Source organism: Cuculus canorus, chromosome 22 (genome assembly GCF_017976375.1).
Source record: "Cuculus canorus isolate bCucCan1 chromosome 22, bCucCan1.pri, whole genome shotgun sequence".
NCBI lineage: Eukaryota > Metazoa > Chordata > Aves > Cuculiformes > Cuculidae > Cuculus > Cuculus canorus.
In genome coordinates, this window is record NC_071422.1 from 5,624,424 (window position 1) to 5,638,189 (window position 13,766).

Consider the following 13,766-nt stretch of genomic DNA (forward strand, 5'->3'; position numbering starts at 1 on the left):
GTGGCAGAGGGGTTGGAACTGGATGATCTTTAAGGTCCTTTCCAACCCAAACCATTCTATAAAGACAATCAACCACTGGGATGGAATCCCTTTGCCCTGCAGGACTCCCACTTACACACACTGCCCCGGTCTGCGCTTGGTGGCTGAACACCCTCACAAGAAAACATTCCTTTCTCAGATCTCAATCTCCCCCTTTTTCAGCCTTTCTCTCTCATCCCATCCCTGATCCAGAGCCCCTCCACAGCTTTCCCGGAGCCCCATTCAGCGCTGGAAGCTGCTCTAAGGGCCCCCCGGAGCCTTCTCTTCTCCACGCTGAACAACCCCCACTCTTAGTCTGTTGCCATAGCAGATGCTCTCCGATCCCCTCATCACTATACGGCTTCCCCGTAACCCTCTATACCGCACCACCAGCCCCAAACGCTACAGAGAACTCCACGCTCAGCAGTGCGGTTTCCCGATGCTTCCTCTACCCTTTAACCCCGCTCGGGGCGCCGGAACAAGCGGTTACCAGCGACCCCCTACTACAAAAATTGTGCTTCCGAAATCTCTTGATGTCGATTCCGCGGGGGCGGCCGAAACCCCCCCGTGCCACGCACGGCAGAAGCCCTTTTTAAAACTACGCTTTCCCCCCGCCGCAAAGCGAAAGCGCCAGAGTGCTTTCTACATCACGGCGAGGCTTCTCCTTGCGTGACGACATCGCCCTGTTTCTCTGCTTTTTCTTCACCCATTTCCCTATCTTCATCCTCATTTTTGCATCGCTCCTCAAAATATCTTATTTTCTCCTTGCCGATCCTGCCTCCCAATATGCAAATCGCGCGGGGAACGCCGGGACGCTTAGTGAGGAGGACTGCGCATGTGCAGCCGACCTCGCTTCCCATTGGCTGCGCCGAGGCAGCACTTCCGGGTGCAGGTGGGCGGGGCCCCGGAAGCGCTCGGGGTGCGCGGCGGAGCGAGCGCCGGGTCATGGGGAGGTACGGGGCGGCGCGGGAGGGGGCCTTGCCCCGGCGTGAGGGGCTCTAGCTGCTTCACACCGGTCTCCACACCCCGAAACAGGGCGGGGGAAGGCGCGGCCGGCCCTGCCCCGCTCTCCCGGGTCCTGCAGCCGGTGTTCAACCCCGCCGGTGTGCGGTCCCGGTGCCCGAGGGGCGAATCCCGCAGCCCCACGCGGGCCTGGGTTGGGGGGGCTGTCGGTGGGCTCGGCTCCTCCCGAGGAAGGGTTTGGAGCGGGGAGGTGCCGTTCGGGCTGGTAACGGCGTTCCCGGTGGGTAACCGGGAGCCGGGGCCAGAGGAAAAGCTGGGGAGCCGCGGGTGCGGAGCTGCCGGCACCCCAAAACCGAGGGTCGGCGCTTCGGGGGTTGGGAGGTTGGAGTTGCCCTTCGGAGAGAGAGGAGATCTCCTTGTGCCTTCCCTGTTAGAAAAGGAATTGCTTCAGTATCCCATAAACCCACCCGGGGGGAGAAGAGGCATCCTTGTGCCTTCCCCATTAGCTGGGGACGGCTTTCAGCATCCCATAAAACCGACCTGGGGGGGGACAAGAGGCCTCCTTGTGCCTTCTTCATTAGCTGGGGATGTCCTTCAGCATCCCATAAACCCACCCCGGGGGAGAAGAGGCCTTCTTCTTCCTTCCGTTAGCCAGCAAATTCCTTCAGCATCCCATAAACCCATGCAGGAGGGAGAAGAAACATCCTTGTGCTTTCCCTATTAGGTGGAAACATCCTCCAGCATCCCATAAGCCTACCTAGGGGGAGAAGAGGCATCCTTGTGCCATCCTTATTAGCTGGGAAGGTCTTCTACATCCCATAAACCCACCCAGGGGGTAGAAGAAGCATCCTTGTGCCTTCCTCTGTAGCTGAGGACATCCTTCAGCATCCCATAAACCCACCTGGGGGGGGAGAAAAGGCTTTCTTGTGCCTTCCCTATTAGCCAGCAGATTCCTTCAGCATCCCATAAACTCACTGAGGAAGGAGAAGAGGCTTCTGTGTTCCTTCCCTGCTAACTGGGACATTCCTTCCACATCCTATAAACCCACCCAGAGGGAAGAAGAGGCCTCCGTGTTCCTTCCTCATTAGCCAGGGCTCTCCAAGGAATGATTTAGCTCTAATATCGACTTTGATTACAGCTCTTATGCCGCTAATGAGTTCCAGCAGGGCAGGGGTGCTAATTGCAGCCCCCAGACCTGTTCCTCCTGGCAGCTGGTAGCGCAGGCCTCCGTCTTGGGACAAAAAGTTGAAATTTGGCTAAAATTCCTGCCTCAGCATCCCAGGAGCTGCCTCGTTTTCTGCGCAGCGTGCGCTCGCGGTCGTGTGTTCTCATCTGACGGAGAAAACCTCACGCGATGTAGCGAGGACAGTGCTTACCTCTTGTCATCTTGCGATAGAATGGGTGATATGAAAAATATCTGGTATTCCCATAGGAATGGGAGTTGTATGGAAGAGAGGAGGAAGCGGGAGTAGGTTAACGCTGTTTCCTGCTGTTTCCTACCGTGCTGGGAAGGCTTTGGGAAATGGCTTCTCCATCCACGGGCCCCACGGCGGTTGCTGATGTAATTAAAGATCTAGACACGCAGATAGCTGTAAGTAAAGCACCGGAGCCAGCATGCAGGATTTGGCCCGGGAATCTGCCCATCCCATTAGTTTTGTGTTTGAGGATCTTAAAGGCACACAAAGGGTGCATTAAGATTCCCAAATAAGTGAACAAAACAACTTTATGCTAATAAAGTGCTTTCTCCCCTGCATGGTGGGTGAGAATTCCCGCTTGGTGGATAAAGCGAGGTGAGCAGCCCAAGGTTGGCTGAGCTCCTCATCCAGGAATGCTGTCCAAGGGGCTTTAGGGTGTGAGTGTAATGGATTTCCGCCGTTAATTCAGTTAAAATAGAGTTGGAATCATGCTGAGGGTGCTGCAGAAGCTGTCTTGGGTAGAATCTCTCCTAAAAGGGCTCTGTGTCCGTAGGGGCGGCCGTGCATGCGTGTGCTGTGGAGTGAAGCACTAAAGCAGCCACTTCCAAGTCCTGCGTGATTTCTGGTTTGTGTTTTGGTCTGAATTAACCTGAACTAACAAAACTTGCTGTAACGAGGAGCGTGTGTAGCTTGAGTAGCAGGCGCTGCATTCATCGCTTTGGATGCCAACATGCCGTGAAGCTGTTTAAACACACTCCTTCCCTCTGGGCGTATGCGAGCCTTGTGCTCCCTACGGCTGCTGATGCTGTCCCTGGGCCGATCAGAAGCTTCTGCAGCCTCTGGGCAAGGGGCCTTGAAATCAAACTATTAATTAAACACTCATTTATACCATTCCTGCTGCCCAGAGCAGCTGTGGAGTGGCAGGCGCAGGGTCTGGACGAGCTTCTGTTCACGGCGCGGTATGGACAGACCGTAGGGTTCGGAGCCTTCCAGCCATGCGATGTCAGAGTTGTCAATCTGTGTGTTAGCTCGGTGGCCAATAACTTCAGGCACTGGAGAATGAGCTTGGAAGATCCAAGTATTGGATGATGTGATTGAGAGCAGCCCAGCAGTGAAGGAGTTGGGGTGATGGTTGATGAGAAGCTCAACATGAGCCGGCAATGTGCGCTCACAGCCCAGAAACCAACCGTGTCCTGGGCTGCATCCAAAGCAGCGTGGGCAGCAGGGAGGGAGGGGATTCTGCCCCTCTGCTCCTCTCTGGGGAGACCTCATCTGGAGGATTGGGTCCAGTTCTGGAATCCTCAACATTAGAAGGAGATGGAGCTGTTGGAACGGGTCCAGAGGAGGCTACAAAGATGATCCGAGGGCTGAAGCACCTCCCATCCGAGGACAGGCTGAGAGAGTTGGGGTTGTTCAGCCTGGAGAAGAGAAGGCTCAGAGGAGATCTTATAGTGACCTTCCAGTACCTGAAGGGGCTCCAGGAAAGCTGGAGAGGGGCTGTTCACACAGGCTTGTGGGGACAGGACAAGGGGCAATGGGTATAAACTGGAGAGGGGCAGATTTAGGCTGGATATAAGGAGGAATTTCTTCCCCATGAGAGTGGTGAGACACTGGCCCAGGCTGCCCAGGGAAGCTGTGGCTGCCCCATCCCTGGAGGGGTTCCAGGCCAGGTTGGATGGGCTTTGATTCCTCTGATCCAGTGGGAGGTGTCTCTGCCCATGGCAAAGGATTGGAACTGGATGATCTTTAAGGTCTCTTCCAACCCGAACTATTCTATGATTCTAAGTAACCCGTTAAACTGCCACAAACTACTTGTGGTTCACCATTAACAGCTCAGGAAACCTGATTTCCCGTGCTGGGACTGTCAGTGCCCACTCTGGGAAGAGCAGGTGGAATGTGTGGGTGTGCACGTGTGTTTCTGTGTCACCTCACCTCCGTGTGCCCATCGTTGTGTGCTCGGAACCCTCCATTGTCATCGTGGGATCGCTGTTGGTCAGGCCTGGAGTGCGGTGTTGCCAAAAGCAACGGAGATGGAGACTCAAACACTGCCGTGGGAGCGAGCTGTGTCCTTTAGTTAAACCTGCTCTGCCTGATCTCTTCCTCAGCGCTGTTTGTGGTCCCAGTGAGATGCATTTGGAAAGGTCGGGAGCAGAGGGTATGGGGAAGGCACACAAAAGGGGTTTGGAACGAGCAGAGGGTCGGTGCTGCTGTGGAGCTGCCACCTCTCAGTGCGCCGCCTGCAGCCGCTCTGCTTCTGGCAAACCTCATATTGTAGGGAATGTTTTCTCTTCCAAACACTGCTCCTCCCTTCTTGGAGGCTGTTGTCTCCAAACCTCTGGGCCCCACCAGGACACCACATTTTACACTGGACAAAGACATAGTTGCCTCATTGAATTCCTCCTGTTTAACTGTGGCTTCTGTTTGCTTTCCAGCTGATTGGTTTGGGTCCTCACAACCCCAAGAAGAAGCAGGACTTAGATAAGCTTTATGATCTAAAAGCTAAAGCCCAACAGATTATGAACCAGTTTGGCCCATCTACCTTGATCAACCTCTCCAATTTCTCCTCGATAAAGCCAGAACCAGCCAGCACTCCACCGCAGAGCTCCATGGCCAACAGCACCACCGTGGCCAAGATGCCGGGGACGCCCAGCGCAGGAGGGCGGCTCAGTCCCGAAGGCAACCAGGTAATTTAGGACCACGGAGATAATCCGAGGGCTGGAGCGCCTCCCGTACGAGGAAAGGCTGAGAGAGTTGGAGTTGTTCAACCTGGAGAAGAGAAGGCTCCGGGGAGACCTTTGAGCAGCTTCCAGTCCTGAGCAAATATCTTTATGTATTCCTTCCCTCTGATGGGGTTTGGATGCTGTAGGTGTAGAGGTTTTTTCAGTCTTAGGAAAATATATATTGGGAAATTCTTTTTAAAATGTAGTTTAGATGGGAGAAATGGAAGTACAGGTTTGTAGCTGCACTTCTCCGGGGTGTTGTGAGGGCGAACATCGCTGTGGGGAGCTGCAGATTTGCCGGCTCTGCTGGGAAGTGTTGGAGTTGACAGACAGACACACAACATGTTCCACCGTTGGTGTAAGGGCACCAGGAAGGGCAGAAATCTCTGCTGGTGTCGCTCTGCCACCTCTCTCTGGTTCATCTGACCAGGCTGACAGATCAGTGGGCTAACATCCATCCATATCCTATGAAACTTAAGATTCCTGCTGTGCAGCAGCAGTAGATTTCCTGCTCTCTGCTGCATTTGGGCTGCGAGGGTACTGGCTTCTGCCCTAGAACAACCCCATACTTCCATATCTCTGTTTTCCATTGGAAACACTAAAGCTGATAAGCATTAGAGCGGTGGAAATGCTTCCTGTGTGCCCTGTGCACAAATTTAGTCACTGACACGTTGTTTGTATTTGCTGTCTGCTTCTTAAGATTTGTTTTTCCTTTGTCCCCTCCTGCCAGCAGCCCTGCTTCAACCAGCGGCCTTTTAGTGCCAATTTAGAGCAGGAAACTTATTTATCCTGGCCTCCTGCCCTCCCCTTTGTGTGCAGAGCAACCACAGCTGCTTGAAAACAACTCCTTAACACCTGATCTTTCTTATCACTGCCATTCCTGAACTGATAATTCTGTGTCAACACTCCTGCCTCGGGGCAGTGGGGAGGTCTGGGGAAGTAAATCCTTCCTCTTCTTTCACACGCACAGGTTTTAACCAAGAAGAAATTGCAGGACCTGGTGCGCGAGGTGGATCCAAATGAGCAGCTGGATGAAGATGTGGAAGAAGTAGGTACCGGCCCACATCAGGGGCTGTAGAAAAAGCTGCCCTATTCTTAGGTTCGCTGTGGCTTTCAGTCCTCTCTCTGCGTCTCGGTGTCGAGAGGGGGTTTAGAACAGCGATTGTAGCGAACACCTTTGCAACACCAACTTCTGCTGGTTTGTTTTCATCCTCTCTGCCTGATTTCAGCTGCATTTCGGTGATTGTCCTCGTTCTGCCGCAGATGCTGTTGCAGATCGCTGACGATTTCATAGAGAGCGTGGTGACGGCCGCCTGCCAGCTTGCGCGGCATCGCAAGTCAAACACCCTGGAGGTGAAAGACGTCCAGTTACATCTCGGTGAGTGGGTTTTCCCTTCACCTGAGAGCTGAGCTCCACGCTGGTGTGTTCGTGATGCCGAGGCCGCTCTCGTGGTGGGCGGTTGGAGTAGAGCCTGCTGACCTACCCTCTTTCTTCCAGAGCGTCAGTGGAACATGTGGATCCCGGGCTTTGGTTCTGAAGAAATCAGGCCCTACAAAAAAGCCTGCACTACAGAAGCTCACAAACAGGTCAGGAACCCTCAGGAGCACAAAGAATTACATGGTAGAAGCGTGATATGGGGAGGGTGGTCTTGGATTCCTGGTAGGACATGAATTTGGAGCCTCTTCAAAGTGTTTTGGACTTGAAATAACTTCCAGAGTCTCCTTGTCTGTTGATGCAGAGAGGATTGAGGTTGCTCTGGCTCCTCTTTCTGGTGCAGTGCTGGCCGTGCCCTAGGAAAACCAGCAGTGCTCGCTGTCTGAGGAGCAGCCCAGTTTGGAAGGGCTAAAAACCTGCCCAGCGCTGCAGCTGGGGCCGTGTCAGCTGCCTCTTACAGCTCATGTGCTCCATCTTTGTGCAGGAGGGACTGAAAATGCTGCCAGCTCCTCTGCTTCACTGGAAAATCCATTCCCAGGCTTGGGGGGTTCAATTTTGGCATTGACCTTCGAGCCACTCCGGGAGTTTGGGTGTTCCGTGTGAACCACAGGGCTCTGACAGGCTGTAGCTCGAGCTCCAAGGGCCGTGCTCTGCCCGCAGCCCAGCGCTCTGGTGTTCTGGGAGCAGCGTACGGCCCTGGTTGCCTCTCTGGGAGGGTTGGGACTCCAGCTGCTCACCACTGTGAGAATTTAAATGCTGCAAAAAGGCGAAAGGCTGGGGAAGATGCAGCCAGGAGCACAGTCTTACCCTGGGCTCAGCTGTAGGTTGGAGCTGAGCAGCTCTGGGATGATTTCCTGTTAATTTTGCTTTAGCTGAACCGGGCCATCGATTTTGAGCGTGCGGTTGGAACCGCAGGCCCTGCAGGAGCCGTCAGAACTCGTGGATGACATTGTAGCTCCCCTCCTGAAGCTGCTGGGCAGAGAGAGGAGACCTTGAAGTGTGGTTTGATCCCGGGTGTTGTTAATCCTATCGCCCCTCAGTGTTTCCCTCACCAGCCCTGGGTGTCCAGGAGAGGAACAGGCTTTTCCTTTTCTTCTGCCTCCAGCCTGAGACCCCATTAAGATTCAAAGGAACTTGAAAGACCTGTGTGGAAACAAGTCAGGCGATGTCCCTGAGAACCCGGGAGACCTTGTTCCTGCTCGGCTGCGGCTTGTTTTGCAGTTTGCCTTGGCGGGGACGTTTGGCTTCCCACGTTTTTCTCTTTCTTCTTACAGAGAATGGCACTGATTCGCAAAACAACCAAGAAATAACCCCTGGGAAGAGCCAGGAGAAGACGCCGGTGTGTTTTGGGATATCTGCCTCTCCGCGATGCCATCCATGGGATATTTTTTTTAATGCTTTACAGAGAAGCATATATTTTTTATTAACGGTGCAGCAATATCTGACTGTATGAGGAGATCTGCCAAAAACATTCTACGCCCCTTTCCTCATCTCCCTCAGAGCGCAACGTATCTCAAAACAAAGACTTTTATTTGTGACTTGGAAGTGGTTTATCGTATCCGTGATTATCCTGAGGGACAGAGCGTTTGATCTTGTGTGGGACAGTATTAGAAGCATCTGTAGAGGTTTTTGTTTCCTCCTTCCTGCCCCTACCTGCTCCAGTACTTTGTAATGTCAGTGTTTATATAAATACTTGCATTTGTTTTACATGAATAAAGAAATTATTAAGCTAAATGTATGGCACAGCCTTCTGCTCTTGAAACATCACGCGGAGGGGCCGCAGGCGCAGCGTATGGCCCGCATCTTGCCTGGTTTTTGCCTGTGGTGCTGTTCTAATCTGGGATCTCCTGTCCTGGGTGTTAAAGGAGTGGAAATTCTTGGCTCCCGGGGCCGGGCAGGTGCCTCACGTGCCTCGCGTCCACCCCAGGTTGAGTGGTTTCCCCATTGCTTGGACATTCAACCTGTTAAGAGTGGGATGTGGTGACTGTTGAGAAGAAACCAAGGCACCTCTGGTTCTCCGCTTGCCTGTTCCTACCTGCTCTGCGCAGCCTTCATCGGAGAAGCCTTGGGTGCTGTCTGTGGCCTGGAAGAAAGAGCCGGCAGCTCTGCGAAGCCCTGTGCAACGGGCGCCTGCAGGGGAAACCGTCTCGGCTGAAGGAGTTTGGAAACCAGGTTGGGCTCCTTCTTCTTCCCCTTTGACCACCGGCCAAGGAGCACACGGCCGATGGGCGAAGCTGCTGGGGTGAGGTGTGGGGAAGCTGTTCCTGCAGCCTGGCAGTGCTCGGATGCTCCCGACAGGGGCAGGGAGTTGTTCACCAGCTGCTCTGGGGAACACTCAGGAGGAGCTGCTGCTCACACCGGACCCTTCACCCTCCAGAGAGCAGCTCTGAGGGAGTGGCTTTGGCAGCAGATGGGGTTTCAGCCCAACTTTGATCCCATGTGGGACCTGCAGGAGCAGAGAGGACACGCGATTCGTAGAATCACAGAATCACCAGGTTGGAAAAGACCTCTTGGATCATCGAGTCCAACCGTTCCTGTCTGCCACTAAACCATCTCCCTGAGCACCTCATCTGCCCATCTTTTAAACCCCTCCAGGGATGGGGACTCCACTCCCTCCCTGGGCAGCCTCTGCCAGGGCTCAATGATCCTTTCTGTGAACAATTTTCTCCTGATATCCAGTGTGACCCTCCCCTGGCGCAGCTTGAGGCCATTCCCCCTTATCCTGTCTGTCACTGGGGAGAAGAGGCCAGCTCCCTCCTCTCCACAACCTCCTGTCAGGGAGTTGTAGAGAGCAATGAGGTCTCCCCTCAGCCTCCTCTTCTCCAGGCTGAACACCCCCAGGGCCCTCAGCTGCTCCTCGTAATCCTTATTCTCCATCCCCTCTCTTGAGGACAAGGACAGCCATGTGGAAGGAGGAAGGAGTCCAGAGAGAGGAAAAGAGAACACGGGTTTCGCTCGCCTCTGCCCCATCCTGCCAGGGAATTCCACCCTTCCCACGGCAGCCTCAGCGCTGGCTGCTGCCCCTTCCCCAGGAAAACTCTGCAGACCGAGAGCTGAGCAGGGGGTGTTTAATGCGCCCTCGCAGTCGCTCGCTGCTCCTTCCTGCTCCGTCCCTGCCTTCCCTCCTGTCCGTGGGCAGAGCTGCCAGCGTCTCTAGCTCTAGCACGAGCATCTCTTCTTCTTCTCTTCCTTCTCCGGCATCCCAGCCTTGAGCAACACCGGCAGCGGGACTCTGCTCTTCACCCCGTCCCACGCCTCGGTGGGAGCCAGACGCCCCATCTGCAGCGCTTGGTAGATGGCCAAGGTCAACATCTGGAACGCTTGGACCACATTGCTGGCGTCCTTGGCCGAGGTCTCGATGTACTGCACCCCCAGCGAGGCTGCCAGCTTCTCCGCCTCCTTCTTACCCACCCGTCTCTGCCCTTCCAGGTCGCTCTTGTGCCCCACCAGCAAGAAGACGATGCGGAAGGGTTGGATGGTGTCTGTCACCTCCCGATGCCACTGCCGGACGCTCTCGAAGGACGCGCGGTTGGTGAGGTCGAAGAGCAGCATCGCCCCCGCTGAGTTGCGGTAGTAGGAGCGAGTCACGGACCTGGGGAGCAAAGAGAAGCACGGTGAGCAGCCCCTGGGATGCCTTCTGCAAGCGACACCTTGGTCTTGAGCCACCGTAAGAGCGAGGAGAAGCGTCCCTTTGGCTGTATCAGCCAGCGGTCCAGGCAGCTCCATCGCTGCATGGCCATCAAAGCTCTTCCCTCCTCTGCAGCCACAGCTCCCGAGCTCTCCCTGGAGCCACAGTCTTGGAGCTCTTTTGTCCCCTCTGGCAACGTCCCCTTGAGCTCTTCCATCCCCAGCAGCCGTGTCCCCTTGAGCTCTTCCATCCCCAGCAGAGAGCAGCCCCGGCAGCGAGGTGAGAAGGCTCCAGGTAGCTGAGCCAGAGAAGCTGCTTTGCCCAACTTCCAGTGGGCTTCCAGCTTCTTTCCCCCAACCTGGTGGGGCAGAGGGGAGCTTGGGGCATCTCATACCCTCTTTGGGACTGGAGTGAGGACTCACAAGGAACCCAAAGGGTTGTTTTCTCTGGAGACACCCCTGGCTTTGGATCCTCTGGGCCCCTGCCGCCCACCCAGTGCTGGACATTGTGGTTCCTCGCCCACAGAGGAACTGGTGGAAACATATCCAAGACAACCCACCAGCATTCCAAACCCAGGGGGTGCCCGGCTCCCTCACTGCCCCCCACCCCACAGCCAGAGCCGGACCCACCTGAACCTCTCCTGCCCGGCTGTGTCCCAGAACTGCAGCTTCACCCGCAGCCCCGGCTCCAGCTCCACAAACTGGACATAGAAGTCCACTCCCACCGTCTGGTTGATGGCATCCAAGAAGACGCCCTCAGTGTAGCGCCGCAGCAGCGAGGACTTGCCCACCGTCGAGTCCCCCAGCATGATCACCCGGAACTGGTACTGCCACCGCGGCTCCATCCGCACCTCCGACAGCTGCCGGAGCATGTACGGACAGGCACGACGGGCGCCTCCGCTCCTCCACCCAGGAGGCGTTCCCACCTCCCTTTTCATAGAATCACCAGGTTGGAAAAGACCTCTCGGATCATGGAGTCCAACCATTCCTGTCTGCCACTAAACCACATCCCTGAGCACCTCGTCTATCCGTCTTTTAGATACGTCCAGGGATGGGGACTCCACCGCCTCCCTGGGCAGCCTCTGCCAGGGCCCGATGACCCTTTCTGTGAACAATTTTTTCCTGATATCCAGTGTGACCCTCCCCTGGCGCAGCTTGAGGCCATTCCCCCGTGTCCTGTCCCCGTCACTGGAAGCCCTCGGTGGTACCTGGTCCTGTTTTTCCAAGAGGGAAAGGCCATGAAATGATGACCCCAGAGCAGAGCATCCTCCAGGCCATGGGTTGAGCCCAGCAGCGCGTCCCTGCCAGGCATCCGGCGCTCGGCACAACCTTTATTGAGTGTGGAAAAGGTTTATTAAAAGCACTCCTACAGGAGAATTATGATTTTTTCAGAGCCCCTCCAAATTCTGGTTTGAAATAAACCCACCCCTGGGTGAGGATGCAGCCCTGGGGGCAGCGTGCCGGGCAGAGAAACATCTCCATGGGTGGAAGGTCCCATGTCCCCCCAGTCCCCATCAACACCGGCAGCGTTCTCGGGACTCCCCACATGCCGGGAGCCGCCGGTGGCTCTGGCTGGAGATGAGCCTGATGCCACCGCGGTGAGGGGTGACTTCCCCACAGCCCAGCGCCTGCTGGATGCTCCTCGCCAACGTCTGGAAGGCCAACTCCACGTTGAGGTTGCCATGGGTCGAGGTCTCCACGAAGGCCATGCCCAGCGTGGCAGCGAGGTGCCCGGCCTCCTCCGCCGACACGGCTCTCTTGGCTTCCAGGTCGCACTTGTGTCCCACCAGGACGAACGCGGGGGGTCGGTCGCCGGCGGCTTCGTGGTACCACTCGGGGACGTGTTCAAAGGATGCCCGGTTGGTGAGGTCGAACACCAGCAGCACACCCGCTGCGCTCCGGTAGAAGGACCTGGTGATGGATCTGGGTACAGAAGGAAGGGTTTGGGGGCACAGAGGGAGGGGTTTGGGGACACCCAGCACCCGCCAGCACCCACTTCTCCAGGATGGGGTTCAGGGGGTTTCAGGTCTAGGGTGGGACCAAGGGAGAAGGATGACACCAAACCATTTGCACCCAACTTTATCTGCTCAGCATCTCCCCCCAGGCTGAGAGGCTCCAAAAGTGACCTGAGGGGTTCTACAGGGACTTAGGAGTCTCTCCTCCTCCCTAGTTTGGGGTGGAGTGTGGAGGGGGCAGCCATGGGGCACCCCCAGCCTGACCCTGGGGTGCCCAAAAGGCTCCCAGCGATGTGGACAGGGCAGGACCCAGCTCTTCAGCCCTTCACGCCCCATTTGAGCCTCGTTCACGCTCTCAAAGCTCTGGAGTCTCCATGATGTGATCAGGGAGGAGATCACCCAGTCCACCAGCACCCTGGAACCAGCACCCAGCCCCGCTCCTTGCTCCCCTCCATCCCAAACCCCACTTTGGCTTTGCTGCAAGCTCAGCACAAGGTTCCACCTGCCCTTGACGCGTCCCTGTCCCGGCGAGTCCCAGCGAGCCACCACTGCGTGTCCCCACGCACCCAGCCAGGGACTTTACCCCCACCCTGGGGTGGGAGGGACGCCTCGGTTGGGTGTTGGGGTCCCGTGTCCCCATCCCCACCTCACCTGAACCTCTCCTGGCCCGCCGTGTCCCAGAGCTGCAGCTTGGCCTTGCCAGAGGGCGGCAACGGGACGGTGCGGCTGTAGAATTCCACGCCAACGGTGGGGCCGGGGGTGGCCACCGCAGCCGGACCCTCCGCGAAGCAGCGCAGCAGCGAGGATTTGCCCACCGCCGCGTCCCCCAGCACGATGATGCGGAACTGGTAGTGTCCCACTGGATCGGGATCCTGGGAGGGCTCCTTCTCCGTCCCCATGCTGGTGGCTGTGTCCGATTCACCAGTCTTGGGCTGGCCGGATCCTGACCATGTGCCTCCACCCTTGTCCCCACCCCGCAGCACCTTCCCTGGGGACACGGGGATGGCTCAGTCCTCGCAGTCACCTGGGCAGACAAACAAACCATCCCAGGGAGGAGGGAGAAGCCATCAGCCCTGGCTGTGTCCTTGTCCTCCTGTCCTCAGGATGTTGTTTGGCATCCGCTCTGTCCTGCTGCCTGGTTTGGGTGACAAAGGTGGGGACAACCAGATGCTGGGTGGCCAAATGCTGCTGCAGAGGGGCTGGGAAGCCAAAATCCTGGGAAAACCAGGAAGGATGAGCTTGGGAAGGGGGAAAGAGCTATTGAATCACCAAAGGGAGAAAGAGGTGAGAGGCCCCAAACTCTGCGTCCCCCCGGAAAAGGCTCCTCTCTGCAAACAAGCCGGGTCACCTTTGCTATTGTCTGGCCTGCTCTGGAGACAGAGATTAGCAGCCCTGCGGCTGGTCTGCACCCCAAATTGTTCTCCAGAAGGAGAAAACGGGCCACCCCAAAAACCAGGCTCCGCAGATGTGGGGAGAGACGCTGCCTTTGTCTGGGCAGGAGCTGTTCTGCAAAGCTGTGACTTCCCAGGCAGCTTCCTGGTCCTCCCAGAAAGGCACTGCACGAGCTCCGCCGTCTGGAGGAAAGGAAAGCCAAACCCAGCTCGGCTCAAGGCGGCTCTGGAGCACAAAGGGT

At 56.4% G+C, this 13,766-nt stretch overlaps 3 protein-coding genes and 1 non-coding gene across 5 annotated transcripts; 1 reads left to right on the top strand and 3 right to left on the bottom strand.

Annotated features, from left to right (window-relative positions):
• Nucleotides 1-484: 484 nt before the first annotated feature.
• On the bottom strand, nt 485-612 carry LOC128854336 (U11 spliceosomal RNA). Its single transcript, XR_008453374.1, has one exon. It is a non-coding gene; the product is annotated as a U11 spliceosomal RNA (small nuclear RNA).
• Nucleotides 613-905: 293 nt separating this feature from the next.
• Nucleotides 906-8,290, top strand: TAF12 (TATA-box binding protein associated factor 12). 2 transcript variants are annotated; one of them, XM_009565290.2, is made up of 7 exons: nt 906-971; nt 2,414-2,572; nt 4,829-5,080; nt 6,087-6,164; nt 6,380-6,494; nt 6,615-6,703; nt 7,826-8,290. In XM_009565290.2, the coding sequence occupies exons 2-7, from the start codon at nt 2,504-2,506 to the stop codon at nt 7,859-7,861; spliced, it is 639 nt and encodes a 212-aa protein (XP_009563585.1). In that variant the 5' UTR covers nt 906-971; nt 2,414-2,503; the 3' UTR covers nt 7,862-8,290. The 2 variants fall into 2 exon arrangements, with proteins under 2 accessions (XP_009563585.1, XP_053942206.1); XM_054086231.1 differs by lacking the exon at nt 2,414-2,572 and having other exon boundaries at nt 7,826-8,288.
• Nucleotides 8,291-9,611: 1,321 nt separating this feature from the next.
• LOC104063138 (ras-related protein Rab-39B) lies at nt 9,612-11,041 on the bottom strand. The gene is made up of 2 exons (XM_009565291.2): nt 10,809-11,041; nt 9,612-10,143 (listed from the first exon to the last, which is right to left on the bottom strand). The coding sequence occupies exons 1-2, from the start codon at nt 11,021-11,023 to the stop codon at nt 9,711-9,713; spliced, it is 648 nt and encodes a 215-aa protein (XP_009563586.1). The 5' UTR covers nt 11,024-11,041; the 3' UTR covers nt 9,612-9,710.
• Nucleotides 11,042-11,692: 651 nt separating this feature from the next.
• LOC104063150 (ras-related protein Rab-42-like) lies at nt 11,693-13,641 on the bottom strand. The gene is made up of 2 exons (XM_009565302.2): nt 12,785-13,641; nt 11,693-12,101 (listed from the first exon to the last, which is right to left on the bottom strand). The coding sequence occupies exons 1-2, from the start codon at nt 13,030-13,032 to the stop codon at nt 11,693-11,695; spliced, it is 657 nt and encodes a 218-aa protein (XP_009563597.1). The 5' UTR covers nt 13,033-13,641.
• Nucleotides 13,642-13,766: the final 125 nt, after the last annotated feature.

Bases quoted from the DNA above. Each gene is read 5' to 3' on its own strand.
- TAF12 (XM_009565290.2), top strand. From the start codon at position 2,504: ATGGCTTCTCCATCCACGGGCCCCACGGCGGTTGCTGATGTAATTAAA. The intron at 2,573-4,828 runs GTAAGTAAAGCA...TTTGCTTTCCAG, and splicing joins ATCTAGACACGCAGATAGCT to CTGATTGGTTTGGGTCCTCA. The intron at 5,081-6,086 runs GTAATTTAGGAC...TCACACGCACAG, and splicing joins TCAGTCCCGAAGGCAACCAG to GTTTTAACCAAGAAGAAATT.
- LOC104063138 (XM_009565291.2), bottom strand. From the start codon at position 11,023: ATGGAGCCGCGGTGGCAGTACCAGTTCCGGGTGATCATGCTGGGGGAC. The intron at 10,144-10,808 runs GTGGGTCCGGCT...TTTGCTCCCCAG, and splicing joins GCCGGGCAGGAGAGGTTCAG to GTCCGTGACTCGCTCCTACT.
- LOC104063150 (XM_009565302.2), bottom strand. From the start codon at position 13,032: ATGGGGACGGAGAAGGAGCCCTCCCAGGATCCCGATCCAGTGGGACAC. The intron at 12,102-12,784 runs GTGAGGTGGGGA...TTCTGTACCCAG, and splicing joins GCGGGCCAGGAGAGGTTCAG to ATCCATCACCAGGTCCTTCT.